General features: G+C 37.0%; 2 protein-coding genes across 2 annotated transcripts; one reads left to right on the top strand and one right to left on the bottom strand.

Annotated features, from left to right (window-relative positions):
- Positions 1-1,663: 1,663 nt before the first annotated feature.
- Positions 1,664-7,818, top strand: proca (protein C (inactivator of coagulation factors Va and VIIIa), a). The gene is made up of 10 exons (XM_052135050.1): positions 1,664-1,766; positions 2,053-2,114; positions 2,295-2,379; positions 2,792-2,949; positions 3,042-3,066; positions 3,150-3,260; positions 4,821-4,961; positions 5,346-5,470; positions 5,645-5,762; positions 7,109-7,818. The coding sequence occupies exons 3-10, from the start codon at positions 2,310-2,312 to the stop codon at positions 7,666-7,668; spliced, it is 1,308 nt and encodes a 435-aa protein (XP_051991010.1). The 5' UTR covers positions 1,664-1,766; positions 2,053-2,114; positions 2,295-2,309; the 3' UTR covers positions 7,669-7,818.
- A 188-nt stretch (positions 7,819-8,006) lies between these two features.
- On the bottom strand, positions 8,007-11,492 carry dusp28 (dual specificity phosphatase 28). Its single transcript, XM_052135051.1, has 4 exons — positions 11,433-11,492; positions 11,056-11,231; positions 10,198-10,831; positions 8,007-9,840 (listed from the first exon to the last, which is right to left on the bottom strand). The coding sequence occupies exons 3-4, from the start codon at positions 10,540-10,542 to the stop codon at positions 9,721-9,723; spliced, it is 465 nt and encodes a 154-aa protein (XP_051991011.1). The 5' UTR covers positions 10,543-10,831; positions 11,056-11,231; positions 11,433-11,492; the 3' UTR covers positions 8,007-9,720.
- Positions 11,493-15,596: the final 4,104 nt, after the last annotated feature.

Here is a 15,596-nt window from a genome sequence, read left to right as displayed (position 1 = left end):
GGAATTCCAACAATTCAGAAGTTTTTTTGCCGATTATGATTCTCAAGGTCTTCCAGCTTTTCCCAAACATGTTCTAATCTATATTGGTCACTAGCGGGTTAGCAGTTAATTCCTTCTCTGATCACTCCAGATAATCGATCCATTTCTCGACGTCCTCATTTCTTATAACCAACTCAAATAATTCAGTCTCCATTGCAGTGATCGATCGACATATAACAGCAAGATTGTCCAAGTCCTCCACAACCATCACCAGCATTACAGACAGGTTCGCCAGTTGCTGCTGAATCTCTCTCGCCGCACTGTCCATCCAGTCCCTGGATTTTTAATTCTTTGACATGTTGACTTCATAGACAATTTGTGGCAGGGTGTATCAAATCTCACCGGTTTGAGACACAAAAATAATTAAAAACTAGCAAAGTGCGCAGAGCTCAACATTCACACGTCCGACCCCCCCATGGCGCCATGCAACCCCCCATCCTCATCTTGTTGTTTGCATGGCACTTTTAATAAAAAATAAATAAAAAAATCTAAACTATTAATGCAGCAAATTTGCCACTTGTTATTTTCACATTTGGTTCAAATGTTTGCCAGAAGTTTGCTGCTCTTCGCCAGTAGTGGTGAACCTCCAGCAAACCTTTTTTTTTTTGTTTTGCCGCAAAGCTCATTTGCAAGTTTGCAGCTCTCGATTTTCAATAGCAGGAACTTGCATCATTAAATAACATACATGTTATTTTTATTTAAGGTGCTAATTTATTTAAGGTACTGACCAGCATACCTGTTCACCAGCACATGTTGTGGTTTGAACGTTGAATTTCTGATACCCAAATCAGGATACCTGGCTAGCCTGACAACATTAGCAGTCAAACTTAACCAGAAAGAATCTGCTGCTTCACAAGCATAAATCAACTTTACTAGAAAGGTCAAGATGGTCAACCACCTACCAAGTTTTGTTGGTGAACTGTATGGCTATGCTATTCATAGCCATCAAACCAGCGCTAACCAGTTTAGCCTAGTTAGAACTAGGGTAGTTCAAGGATACTGATATCAGATGTTATGGTTCCACTATAATGTAGCTGTGTAGCTATACTGTGCATCTCTGAATGTGCTCATTTTGTTGTCATTGTGATCAATTGTTTTGTTAACCCTATTTCTTTTTTATTTCTTTTTTCAAATAATAGGTGTGTGCAGCTTTTATTTCAAGATCAGTATCACATAACTATATTGTATGCAGACTCATTTATGTTAGGAAAATAGCGCAAGAATGCATGACCCATTATGCAACTGAAATATGAGCTAAAAAATGCTTTCGCTAATCAAAATGGGGATAAATCCATGAGTGCATTTATTGATGACAACATAAACCATCCATTCTAGAGAGAAAAAACAACGTGGGACAGTTTGGACAAATACAAGCAATGTAAAGCTTAATAAAATAATTTATATAAGAATTCTGGAAGAACACAATAATATTAGTGTTCTTCCAGAATTCTTAATAAAATTATTTATATAAGAATTCTGGAAGAACACTAATATTATTATATTCATTTGAAAAATAAATATTTATAAATTAAAATGTTATGAATCACAAACATGATTGAGTAGTGATTAAACCATTCGCTGTAGTAGAGTTTGACATCAGTAGGCAGACAGAAGACAAGAATACAGGAGCATTTCGACTGTGGACTCTTGGTAAACAGATATAGTTAGTCATTAACACACTTCAAACACCACATCAACTATTCCAGTTCCTTTCTTATTTTCAGAATGTAAGTAAATATTGAAAAAATAAATATGTAAGATTGGTAAAGTCTTGAAGTATTGATTGATTGACTCTTTGCTTAACTAGTGGATGATATTAAAGTACTTGCAACTTAAATTCCTGATACAAATGATCTCAGCCAGTATTGTTTGTTCTGTGCAATGTTTGTTGGAGTTCAGTTACTATAACTTGCTAAAGGCTGGACATGTTGTGCTGTCCTGTTGGACTGGAAAAAAAGCAGAGATAGATAAAAGTTAAGACAATTACATTTATTCATTTTACTTCCACTATAGTTCTCCTCTAGGAGAGGAAAAATCTGGCCTCTCATTGTCTCAGCTGATCCCTGCTAAATACGGTAAGTTTGTGTACAGTTTTTGTGTGTGTTATTTTGTAGTAGTTCAAGCAGTGTACTTTGTAGCCTTGAATGTAATCAACCATATACATCTAGTCAGTTTAAATTCTGTAAAATCTTCCAACGTAACAGATGATCATTGTTGAATTGTAATTGGAAATGTGCGTCTTGTTGTATTCAAAGGGGTTTTTTGCCACGATGAGGAGCGTCTTCCTCTACATCTCAGTGCTGGTTGTATTTTGGGCTGCCAGAGCTCTCTGCAATTCAGGTAATATATGAGAAATCAATACCAATTTAGAATTTGTAAACAGTTGCAAACCCAAATTACAATTCTATCATTATTTACTCGTGTCATTCCAAATTGGAATGACTTTCTATCTTCTGTGGAACACAAGAGGAGATGCTTGGCAGAATGTTAGGGACATTCTGCCTCAGACACCATTTACTTTCATTGCATCTTTTATTCCCCATACAAAGTGAATGGTAACTGAGGCTGACAGAACTTACCCTTTAAGTGTTGCAATTGTCTTTACATTGAATTTTTATTTTTTTTATGTTCTTATTAACTTATACGCTCATCAGAGAAATGGTGTGCATTAGGTTCAAAAGTAATTATAGTTGTTATTCTGGTGCCGATTCAGTGTTCTCTGTACTATGAACCTTGGATCTGTTTTGGTCAGTTTTTTCTAGCAGCCCAAAAGCAAACATGATCCTGCGCTCAAGAAGAGCTAATGGATTTATGGAGGAACTAAAGCCCCCATCATTGGAGCGTGAGTGTAGGGAGGAAAAATGCAATTTCGAAGAGGCGAGGGAAATCTTCAATACTAGGGAGGCTACGGTTAGTATTGTTAGCATTTAAACAATTATAGATGTATTTTCTTTTTTTTTTTTCTAAATTATTATCCACTAACCAATTTGTTCTTTTTGCAGATGGAATTCTGGACAGGGTATATAGGTTAGTCTGGTCTGTCTTATACAATATCGCTGCAGGCCATCATAACTGCTATTCATTACTGAATATATGCTGTGTGCTCTTAGACGCAGACCAGTGTGCCTCGAATCCATGTGTTAATGGAAAGTGTGTGGACGTGTTTCAGGATTACTCCTGCATCTGCAACCCAGGGTTTGAAGGGAGAAATTGCCACCTGCGTAAGCCTCTTTGTTTCTGACAGGTCTTTTACACTAGAGCTTTTGGTGTGGACCTGAGTCAATTTTACATATGTGTTCAGTTTGTTGGGTTGGTGTAAAAGCAGTTTTTAGATTCCTCTTCAAAAGATTGTATGGTTCTTCTGAACTTGGTTACGGTTCGAGTTAGTCAGGGTTGGGGAGTAACGGACTACATGTAACGAGATTAAGTATTTAAAATACAAAATATAAGTAACTGTATTCCACTACAGTTACAATTTAAATCATTGGTAATTATGATACAGTTACATTCAAAAGTATTTTGATTACTGAAGAGATTATTTTGCATTTTATTGTCATTTGTTTAATTTAATATTCAGTCCTTTCAGATGGAAAACATTTATACATATAAATGATGCGATCCAAAGTTCATTTGAACAGCGGTGTAACACTTTCATATGATGTGTTACATTCATACGAGCAGACAGAGAAGTACGTTTGAAGGAAGTTTGGAGCAGAAGAAATAGAAATAAACCTTATGTACATTTTCAGCTTTACGCCAAGCTAAAATGCTATTTCTAGCCATTTTACATGCACATGTTACCAGACACGATCATACTTTTATATCAAGAAAATTCATGTTGGATCATAATTTCTTATTTTCTAGTAAGATCTTTGATATTAGCGCAAAAATCATATTCTTGATAATAATGTTTGTATTGCTTTCCTGTAAAAATATCTAAAAATCCTTAAAACAAGATCAATTTGACTGATCTTGTTTTAGAAACAACACTGTATTAGATATTTAGGTTTTTCAGATAATGTGTTTTTAACATGTGTTATTTGTCTTACTGTACTGGGTACAGAGTTTTATAGTCAAAACAAGAGAAAAAAATCTACCAGTTCTGAAGAAGTAATCCAAAGTATTTAGAATATGTTACTGACCTTATACGAAATACATTACAAATTAGATTTTACAGCATGTAATCTGTAATGGAATACATTCCCAATCCTGGGGTTAGTTGGTCTGAAAGCAATCCATCCTAAATCACGGAAGTGAACTGCCATTGATGATGTATAATTTTCATCTTTGCATGTGTTCACAATTAGTATAGTATGATACCTTTCTCATTCCAGTTTGTCTCTGAATAAATTGCCTTTGACATTGCACATCACAGAGGACAATTACAGTCCAATTTATGTGTATACATGCTGGATAAAGCTGAGTTACAATTACATTATCTAGGTCTGTTAGTCCAATTTTGCAAAAGTCTGACTGAAATCAAACTTTGAAAATGCATGAAAATGCAACCTGCTGGGTGTAATCAAACTCGAGTTCAGACCAAGCAATCGAAAAAAGTGTGAAAACATCTCTGTATACAAGTTACAGCATTTGACTTACAGCAATTGATTTTAGTGGCAGATTTGATTTAGAGTGGAGACATCCACCAATGGTTGGTGCAGTTTATTTTATTGACATTGTTATGGCTAATTTGGGACATTTAGTAGTGAACCTCTGGAGTTCTATACATTGAGGTTATGGTAATAAATGTCCTGATAGAAGTTCTGTGGTTTTGTTTTTAGGCAGCACAGCCACTAACTGCTCTGAGAACAATGGCGATTGTGATCATGAGTGCCACGAGAAAGAGGATGGTCTTAGTCGCACATGCAGTTGTATTAAAGGATACCAACTCCAAGATGACTCTAGAAAGTGCACTGCCAAAAGTATGTAGTTAATTTTATTTATTATAAGTGTCATGCAAAGAATGTAGGGAGGGAAGGCAGAGCCTTTATTTGGGAAACAGCCATTTCCAGATGACTGATTAGAGTACACTGTACAAAGTAAAAATGTGTTGTAAAATTACTTTTGTTGGTGTATCCTAATGCAGTCAGATTGATTTAGTCATATAAACTAATTTGCTTGACTAATGTGCAAACTGTGAAGCTATCATTTGACTCCAGATAAAATGTGTTCTAGTTCTTTGACCCAAAAACATTTTTATCTTCCAATTATTTCTACCATTTGGAGTTCAATGGATGTATCTCAAGATGTAAGTACCCATTACTTTTGAGCAGATTAATTTCTCTGTGCATCTTTCTCATTTACAGACGAGGCTTCATGTGGCCAGATTCGGATTGCAAAGTCATTCTATAGAAATAAGCAAGTAAAAGTTGGTTTACAGCCATGGGTTATGGGGGGCACCGTTGGTAAAAAGGGAGAGAGTCCCTGGCAGGTATTTTCTTATCTTATATATATATGTTGACTAAAGTGCTGAATGTTTATACACGCTCATTAGGGCATTATATATTGTACCAAAAACTCTGCTATAGCCATATTTTGTGCTCCAGTTGGTAATGCATTAAAATGATTTGTAGCTAGCTCATTACAATGTGTGTGTATTTCACAGGCTCTTATAAGAAATCATAAAAACAAGTTTCATTGTGGTGGAGTTTTGATTGATGAAAACTGGGTTCTCACTGCAGCTCACTGCCTAGAGACAAGCACACGGTTCAGCGTCGTACTGGGTATGTAATTCATTTTAGTAATCTCTTTAGTGTAATCCTTCTTAATCCTTCCTTACATTTATACTTCGCATTTGTTCTTAGAAAATGCTTTCTTACCAAAGCAGCTTGCAATACAGCGCACACATTACATAAGAGACAATTGCCAAGACATGTAGAAAAGAGTTATGCTGTATATTAGCATGATATATAAGGAATAGTTCACAAAAACAAAAATGTATGACTTACATTTTCGTGTTTTTTTTTTTTCGTGCATGCCCATCATTAATAATCAACCACTGGATTTACCAATTGATCATGTTGATAGTTGGTTTTTGGAACTACCGGTTACAGGCAAAAATCTGTCGATAGTCATCGATAGTTGTTGTTTTTTAATCCGTAATTAACATTCACGTGGGGATTTTTTGTATCTAAATCTTTCATCATCGATAATAATCATCCATATTTTGATCCTCACGTCAATGCACATTTTTATTATTTTGATTGGATCATCGAGGGAAAAAAAATTTGACTATATGGAAACGTGTCCAATCAGCACATATATTAAGTTTCCAAATTCACTTCATGTGAATAATAATAAAAGTTATTCCTCATAACACCTGATCTGGTGAAATATCTACAGTATATTTACAAAACTGGTGAATATATAGGTTAATACTTAAACATAGAGCATTGTAATGCAACCAAATCTCTTCATTTCAAACTAAGAGCCCCCTTTGTGTTTTGGTCTTTTTTATAGTTAAATGTTCCACATTTTGCACCAAATCAACTTTTATTGGGATTTTGGTTTCACAATAAACTACAACAGGAATTGTAATAATTTAGGAGTCGTGTTGCCTCTATGTCTGTGCCCATCTTAGTAAGAAAAGACGAAGACATTTTTTTTAACATTCTATAAATCGATTTTAAAAACTATCGCCCGTTTAATCTGTTACCGGACTTTACCTCACTTATCAGTATTGGCAAAATCCACTACCGGTCGACCTCTAGTTGTCATGAGCAAATTGTGTTTGTGATGTCACTGTATTCCAAAATCTCTTTTTCACCTGTCGAAATGAATCATGGAAAACAGCAATTTGAAAAGTCTTCACTTTGTAAGGTATTTTTAAAAACATCGGTTTTCAGTGACTTAAAATAGTGTTTAAGTGTTGAGGGACTCGGAGGCCAAAACACACACCAAAAAAAAAACAACTTTGTTTTCAGGAATATCATATTCACGTGGATGGGGTCTAAGTCTGGCAAAGTTAGAGAAATGGCTAAATTATATAAAAAAAAAATGAATAATATATAGCAATAGGCACTTTTATGATGTGTATGTTTTTAACTAAGTGTGATTATCATCTCTCCAGGTGACTATGAACGGTACAAGATAGAAGACACAGAGATGGTAATTCCTGTCAAACAAGCCATTACTCACCCCCAATACAACCCTATCACAGTGGACAATGACATAGCTCTGTTGCGCTTGTCTGGACCAGCAACATTTTCCACATACATACTCCCAGCATGCCTCCCTAGCCAGGACTTGGCAGAACGAATGTTGCATCGCAACAGTACCATGACAGTGGTCACTGGCTGGGGGAAGGATAACCAGACAGCTCAACGCTACAGTTCAGCTCTCAATTTTATCGATATTCCAATTATAGACAGCAAACAGTGTTCCAGCTATATGATTAACAACCTGACGCAGAACATGTTATGTGGTGGTGTGCTGGGGCAAATCAAAGATACTTGTGAGGGTGACAGTGGGGGTCCGATGATGACAATGTATCATGACACATGGTTCCTCATTGGTTTGGTGTCCTGGGGCGAGGGCTGTGGGCAGAAAGACAAACTGGGCATCTACACCAAAGTGTCCAGCTATTTGGATTGGATAGATAGCGTTCGCCAGGAGTGGGATAAAGTTTAGGCCCCATACAACTCCATCTTGTTCTGCCTTTAAGTGAAATTAATGTGTAACAGAATTCCCTTGGTCATTTCATTGAAGAGAACAACGTGTAATAAACACCTACATTTATTCTGCTATGAATCCTGCTGATATTTCCTTTATTGCTGCCAGTTAGTAAATAAACAGTCAAAGTGGACCAATGTTACACATTCTATCTTTTAATTAAGTTGAAAATTATCAACACACTTGCAAATGTTCATTTTTGTTACAGCATGTGTATCCAACTACACTAATAATGTTTTTATTATGCGATTCCTTTATTGGGTCACACAAAAAAGTAAAACAGAGCTGGGGGACAAACTGGCCAACCAGATCAACCAGCTGAACACCGCTTGAGTACAGCTACTGTAAACTAACTTAAACCAGCAAAACTCCTTAAGCTAGCAGTCAGCTGGGCCATTCAACAAAGTCAAATGAGATGAGTTATATGGAAGAACTTTAGAGCCTAGCTTTTATATATTTATATTTAAAATTTTACCTGACAACAGCAAAATACAGAAAATGTCGCAGAACAAAGTGCCTATCAGCACGGCTGGGGACATTCCTGAGGATGATAGACAATTACAGACTGAATAAAATATTTATATACAAAACATGACATATATAGTAAAGGGTCCAGCATAGAAATGAGTTGAACATATGGTGGGGGGGGTTGTTAACAGGACTGCTTCTAAAAAATGTAACAATGTGGTTTTCAGTTTAATATTAAATCCTCTGAGTCTATTGTTTTACTAACAGCCTATTGGTAATAAACAATGTTTCTGCTTTAGTAGACAGAAATCACTTCCTTAAAACATTAATCTGACCATTTACAGTAGGGTGATGATGGCTACTCTGATTACAGTATATTACGTCTTACTTTCAAATTTACTATGAAATGTACTCCGTTCTGCTTAGCCTAGCATGATCAAATCAATTACCAGCCAAATCAAAGCATATCTCTCAAAGTAAAATTGTCAATAAAATTTTTTTATCAAGGCAGAAGCATAATGCACAGACAATAAGCAAATACTCACACTACAATAATAATAATTCCTTACATTTATATAGTGCTTTTCTAGGCACTTAAAGAGCTTTACACAGTATAGGGGAATCTCCTCTACCACCACCAGTGTGCAGCATCCACCTGGATGATGCAACGGCAGCCATAGTGCACCAGAACGCCCACCACACATACAAGGGATTTGTCTTAAAGGAATAGTTCACCCAAAACATTTAAATTCTCTCATCATTTTCTCACCCTCATTCCATCTAAACGAAGATTTTAGAAGAATATTTCATCTCTGTAGGTCCATACAATGCAAGTGAATGTTGGACAGAACTTTGAAGCTCCAAAAAGCACATAAAGGCAGCATAAATGTAATCCATATGACTCCAGTGGTTAAATCTGTATCTTCTGAAGCAATATAAGTGTGTGTGAGTGTGAGAAACAGATCAATATCAAAGTCCTTTTTTACTATAAATTCTCCCGGTCCAGTAGGTGGCGATATGCACAATGTGAATCGCCAAAAGCAAAAGAAGAAGAATGTAAAAAGTAAAAATGCAGATTTATAGTAAAAAAAAAGGACTTCAATATGAATCTGTTTCTCACCCACTCCTATTACATCGCTCTTGAATATACAGATTTAAACACTGGAGTCTTATGGGTTACTTTTATGCTGCATTTATGTGCTTTTCGAGCTTCAAAGTTTTGGTCACCATTCACTTGCATTGTATGGACCTACAGAGATGAAATATTCTGCTAAAAATCTTAATTTATGTTCAGTAGAAGAAAGAAAGTCACACACGTCTGGTATGGCATGAGGGTGAGTTAATGATGAGATCATTTTCTTTTTTGGGTGAACTATCACTTTAAGGCAAAAACCTGAGGATCATAATTCAAGGTGCATATCCTTATTTAAAGGGAACACATAATTTGCTACAGGCTTTAGAGTAAAAGCTTATGTGTAAGGCCTTAGATCTAACCCTGAAAGTTTGGGATGTATATCAGAAAATATGGATCTAATGTTAAAATTAAGGAGGGTTGGATCTGCTACTGGCTGACCTCCTGATCTTCAGCTCCTGTTCATATCTCTCCAGTTGAGTCCAAAATCCTGGATTAGGTTCCACTACTGACCGGGCCGTTTTAACTACCTGATGAAACAAATAAGAATTAGAGAACAATTGAGCAGCACAAAAATACCACACTGTTTACATTTTGTGGCTATACTTGTGTGTATTTTAACATTTACGAACTGGTCTAATTCATTTCTACTGTAAGCACCTTCCTGTAAACATTTTTTATAAAAAATAATTTGTTGATGCAATCCACATTATGCCACAAATACTGTCGATTAAGCTCGCTGAACCCGCAACATTCCTTCAAGTGCAAAAAGGCTAGTTAGTTGGTCAAGTGCTCCTGATGGAAGTGGTGTGTTTTTATAATGTGTACATTATGTAAAATCCAAGCCTAAAAAGGAAGTCATGAAAATTAGACTTAACTGTTCATACCTGGAAGGCATCTGTTAGGGAGAGACCCTGATGTCTCATCAAATAGGCCACACAGACAGTAGCTGAGCGACTGCGTCCATTCTTGCAGTACACAACTGTGCGGCCTCCTCGCTTTGCCTCACTTGTTATGGCATGAGCACAGCGGTCAAAATATTTGTACAGGTCTTCATTAGGATCATCATAGACAGGCACACGCAAAGTGCTGACCCGTATAGATGGAAAGGGTTGCTGCTTGGACACATTGATACAGAGAGTGACCGCCTCCTTCTGGATTAGTGCATCATTACAGGCTGACCGTGCATTACTGATTAGCAGACAGTCTGTAACTGTGCACAACTGGAGCATCTCTCAATATATGCCTGACTCTATGATTGTGTATGTGTCTTGAAGGAACATCATAACCTTTGATTGACCATTATAATTGATATAGATACCCTAATATTGTATTTAGTATACCATCCCCTAGTGTTCTTGTAATAAAAGTAGATGCATACGTCACTGGTGTGGTGAGCCTTACAAACTGTACACTATTTATACTGAATGAGCTGGGAGGCCTGATCAAAGGTTTCCCCCTGGTCCTAAGGCCCCAAATGTATCCCAGCAGTGATCTCTCCGCTCACTTTAGAAGACTGAACTGTTGATAAAATCAGACAAGACAGAACAATAGCAGTATCAATTTACTGAAAAAACTAACACATGCAAAAGTAGTCAAATACTCCCTCCAACTCTGAAAACATTTACTGTAATGTTTTGAACTGGCCATGCAGCAAACAGGAATTTAACAACAGGGGTGGACTCTTCCATCTTTATCCAAAGTACGACATAAACATTGAGCTCAGATTAAGAAATAACTCTGACCTGCAGTTTTAGCCCGGGATGATCCTCGTTGCAGATGCATCAGCCCCTCATTTCTTCATGCTCCTCCTCGTCACCACTAGTACAGTCCGATGGCAAGAAAACGTGCAGTGTACGAACATGCGGCTGACTCCGCCCATTATTCTGTCAATCATCACTGTTCTTCCTCTCACTTCTCACTGTAAGAGTAAAAATAGTCTAGCTGCTTCAGCGTTACTTGAAACCTAAGCTGACACAATCTAGATTTCATGCATAGTCTGCTGATGTTTTGAAAAACTGACCGAGTCTTCACGTGACTGAACGATTCTGATTACTGTTGGGAAATAGATACTAACAAATAAATGTTTTTCAGCGTTTCAGACTAAGTCAAAGTCACTTACAAGGCGAGTCAGCCCACTCCGCGGCCATCTTGGGAAAGCTCCCGGGCTGCTATTTTCTACGTAAACAAGCGGAATAAAACCACTTCAATCTACTTGAATGGGGGAAAACCGAAATCTCCAAAACAGTTTGTCAAAATTAAGATCAAAGAACTTATATAAAATCAGCAGTAAAATCTAACAACAATAGTATAATAAATTATTATTTCAGACTGCGCTAAAAACAACACAATTTTTCAGGCTGGTTCAACTAATGCGCATGCGCCTTCACGAATTGATTGACCGTCTAAAAGGTGATCGGCTCTTTCACCTGTGAGTCGGGACTTCCTTTGCTACATCGGTTGTAATGTGTTTAGTAATTATGTATAGGGGAAAAAACCCTAGACAAATTACAGTTTTTTACAATCGCTATGACAATTTTTTCAGTACTTTTAACAAATTTCCTAAACTCCTAACGCACCAACACATAGGCTACAACACACAATTGGCAAAACGTTTAATTTCATGCTCAATCACACATTGTAAACTAAACTCCAACGCTAATTTTCAAAATACAATAATACACTAGCAACAATACACTATGTCTACCAAAACACTGCAAACATGTCTCAAAATCAAATAATTTTTCAAAACACTAACATATGTTCTCGTCCAACAGGAAGATTTAGTCAGTCATAGCACAATGTCATAAAAACACTAACATCAGATGGAATTACAGAAACTGCATTATTTTATATGTGTCAGGTCTTATACAACAGACAGTATATTGTATTGATCATAGATTGTGTTTTGCACTCCAGTTTCTTTTGAAGCCTCTCTACATTTTTGTTTTGTTGGGTTTAGGTCTTTTGCTGCAGAAATTCAATTAAAAAAAAGACCCATCTCAGAGTGCTTTATAGAATGTACGGTTAACAAAGACAGAGACAGAATTGCTGCAATAAAGACTTTATTTGCAAAAGGACATTACTGCAAGATAACAAAAATATGCAATATAGCTGCCATTTATTATGTGAAAATACAAAATACATGAACAGAAAAAGCACCAGAAGAATAAAAAAATAAATAAATAAATAAAAAAAAAGTCATCTTCTAATCTGCCCGGTCTTCTGCATTTGGCCACATGTTCTCATCCACATAACACCTGATATCTTCTCTGGCAAGGCATCGTGGGAAGAATTTTTTGGCATGCCTTATCCACCCCTGGCAGTGTTCAGCTGTGATGTCTTGGCATGCAGCATCCATTGCATCCAGGAGGGACATTTGGTCCTGTCTCCTTCCATCTCCAGGATGAGAAAAACTCCTCAATGGGGTTAGGGAAAGGGGAGTAAGGAATAAGGAAAAGGGACATCATCCTAGGATGGGCGTCAAACCATGCTGTGACTGCACAGGAATGGTGGAATGCCACATTGTCCCACTCCTCGCCCTTGCCCTTGTCCTTGTCCTTGTCCTTGTCCCACTCCTCTCCCTCGCCTCACTCCTCTCCCTTGTCCTGGTATACGTCTTCCTCTACCTAGTGCAGACATTTTTCTTTCTTTCTTTTGTTGCTCTATATTGTTCCCTTTCCACAAAAGATCAGCCCACAAGGTCCTCTTTTACATTATACCATATGGTCATGCGATTGAAAGAACCTCAACACCTGAGTGTGTTTCCTAGATGGGAATCAGCTGTGATTTATATATTTGCATAATTCAATCAGCTGTTTCTCAGTAACAATAGAATAAAATACAGGGGATATATTTGGTTTCAATTCACAATATAAACAGCTGTTTACCTTGACTTTAGCCTGTAAGGTTAGGTTTAGAACATGGTGTTATCTGTTCTGACATACAGTGTTAAAGCATTGGTAAATTTGGCAGTAAAAATCCATTGTTTGGTCTTGTTTGAGCTTGTGTGTAAAAGAAGTTCAAGCATTTTAAATTTGTGTTAATTGTATGCATTTTGTGTTAAAGCAACAAGAAATGTGTTAATAGTATGGCTTACACAGACTGATGTAGTGCTAACTGTGTTAAGAGTTTTGGAAAATTGTTAAAAGTATTGAAAAATCTGTCATAGCAATCGTAAAAAACTGTAAAGACTTTATTTGCAAAAGGACGTTAGTACAGTAATGACTGTATTGCCAAACCTTACCTGGACGTATTGGTGACAGAGTTCTTTGATGCGCTCACCATTCCTTTCAAAAGGAACTTTGTATAATAGTTTCATTTGGACTCTGTGTTTAGTTAGAGTCCGAGAAATGGATGTTGTGCTGATTGCTGCAATGTTCCTAAAGACAAGGTTGTCCTCTACAACTCTGGACTGAATGTCCTTCAGGTTTATTTCATTGTCAGCAATCACCATGTTGACCATTGCAAGTTCCTGTTCTTCATTCAGGAGCTTTCCTCTGCCCCCTGAGGGAGGTAGACGTTGAATCCTTAGAGGGACAAAATACAGTGAATATTAGAGACCGGAGGCACACAGTCACTGTAATACATGGTAAAATTATTTACACTTTGCAGTAGGAGAAGCAATACCCTACATGTTGGTTTCTCTAAAAATCCGAACAGTAACAATATAATAAAATACAGGGGATATATTTGTGTTTCAATTCACAATATAAACAGCTGTTTACCTTGACTTTAGCCTGTAAGGTTAGGTTTAGAACATGGTGTTATCTGTTCTGACATACAGTGTTAAAGCATTGGTAAATTTGGCAGTAAAAATCCATTGTTTGGTCTTGTTTGAGCTTGTGTGTAAAAGAAGTTCAAGCATTTTAAATTTGTGTTAATTGTATGCATTTTGTGTTAAAGCAAAAAGAAATGTGTTAATAGTATAGCTTACACAGACAGATGTAGTGCTAACTGTGTTAAGAGTTTTGGAAAATTGTTAAAAGTATTGAAAAATCTGTCATAGCAATCGTAAAAAACTGTATTAAAAAAAATAGTTTATTTATGGTGGTTCGCAATTTGATAATAGCGCCACCTAATGGACTTTTGTGCAGTCATCTCTGTGATTTTAATATTGGGTTTAAAACGTCTAATAATAGGGTGACCAGATTCCTGCATGTGAAAAACTGGACTGTCCCCTCCCAGCAAAAATGAAATTGACGTATCCTTACCTAGGCGCAGATCAATGCTAAGTAGAGGGTGCATCCACATCTGTAACTGTTGTCACCTTGTACTTTTCGCTGGCAGCAATTTTTCTCGGTGTGCGCTTGTCTTTCAATAGTTTATCCTAAAATGCAGAGCAGTTCAGTCCAAAATTAAAACATACGAAAAACATTGCCTTCATGACTGTTTCACTGAGTCGAGACTTATCTAGTGTCCATGCTACATTCATTAATGAGAACACATGCTCCACAGATGCAGATGTCCCAGGCAGGCATAAGACAAACTCTACTACTTTGACTAAGACTCCAAAGTTGATTGTCTTGCTCTCCAGATCATGAAATAGAACTGTCCACAAAAACATCTGTCCATCTCTCAGACATGGCCATCTTGTTCATGTTCCACTCAGTGATGTGACAAGTGACAATGTTTTTCATGCAAGCCCACTCATCAAAGAGCAATTGTCAATCAAATCGAATTCTGGAGTTTAAGTGTTCAAGGCTGCTCTGAAAGTCTCTGGGATGTCTCTCAGTAGGGCCCACAGAAGTTCTCCAATGAGCGGCTCCAATTTTGGAGGTAATCCACCGATGCTGAATAAAATTTTCTCACTGCACAAAAGAAATCATCTATTCCCATGTCACCAGCTTCAACCAGGACATCCAACTGCTTTTTAATGTCAGAGGGTATGAATGATTCCTCCTGAATGGCCTGGTCATGAATGTACAAAGCCACTTCTGTGGCTGATATGTGGTCTTCCTCTACTATCTCTAGTGCTGTTTGCTTGAGTGCAAAGCCAATCCAAAGTTTAGTGCAAGGATCGCTGAAAACATTTCTGAAAAACCTTTCTCGAGAAAGAAAGTATGCAAGCAGACCAATGAAAATGTGTTGTAATCTTTCAAGAGATGGACCAAGAGAGAGGAAATGTGAGTTGCCATGCTGCTGTAATTTATGATAAATTCTGACAAAATCACAAAAGTCTTTGAGCTCCTTCATGCACACTGTGTAGATATGTAAGTATTTGTACACCTTCACAGCAAAACTCTCTAAATCTATCGGAAGACCATCCACTTCTGTTTGCAATGTG

This window comes from Xyrauchen texanus, chromosome 9 (assembly GCF_025860055.1).
Source record: "Xyrauchen texanus isolate HMW12.3.18 chromosome 9, RBS_HiC_50CHRs, whole genome shotgun sequence".
Taxonomy (NCBI): Eukaryota; Metazoa; Chordata; class Actinopteri; order Cypriniformes; family Catostomidae; genus Xyrauchen; species Xyrauchen texanus.
This window is presented reverse-complemented; position numbering and strand designations above follow the sequence as displayed.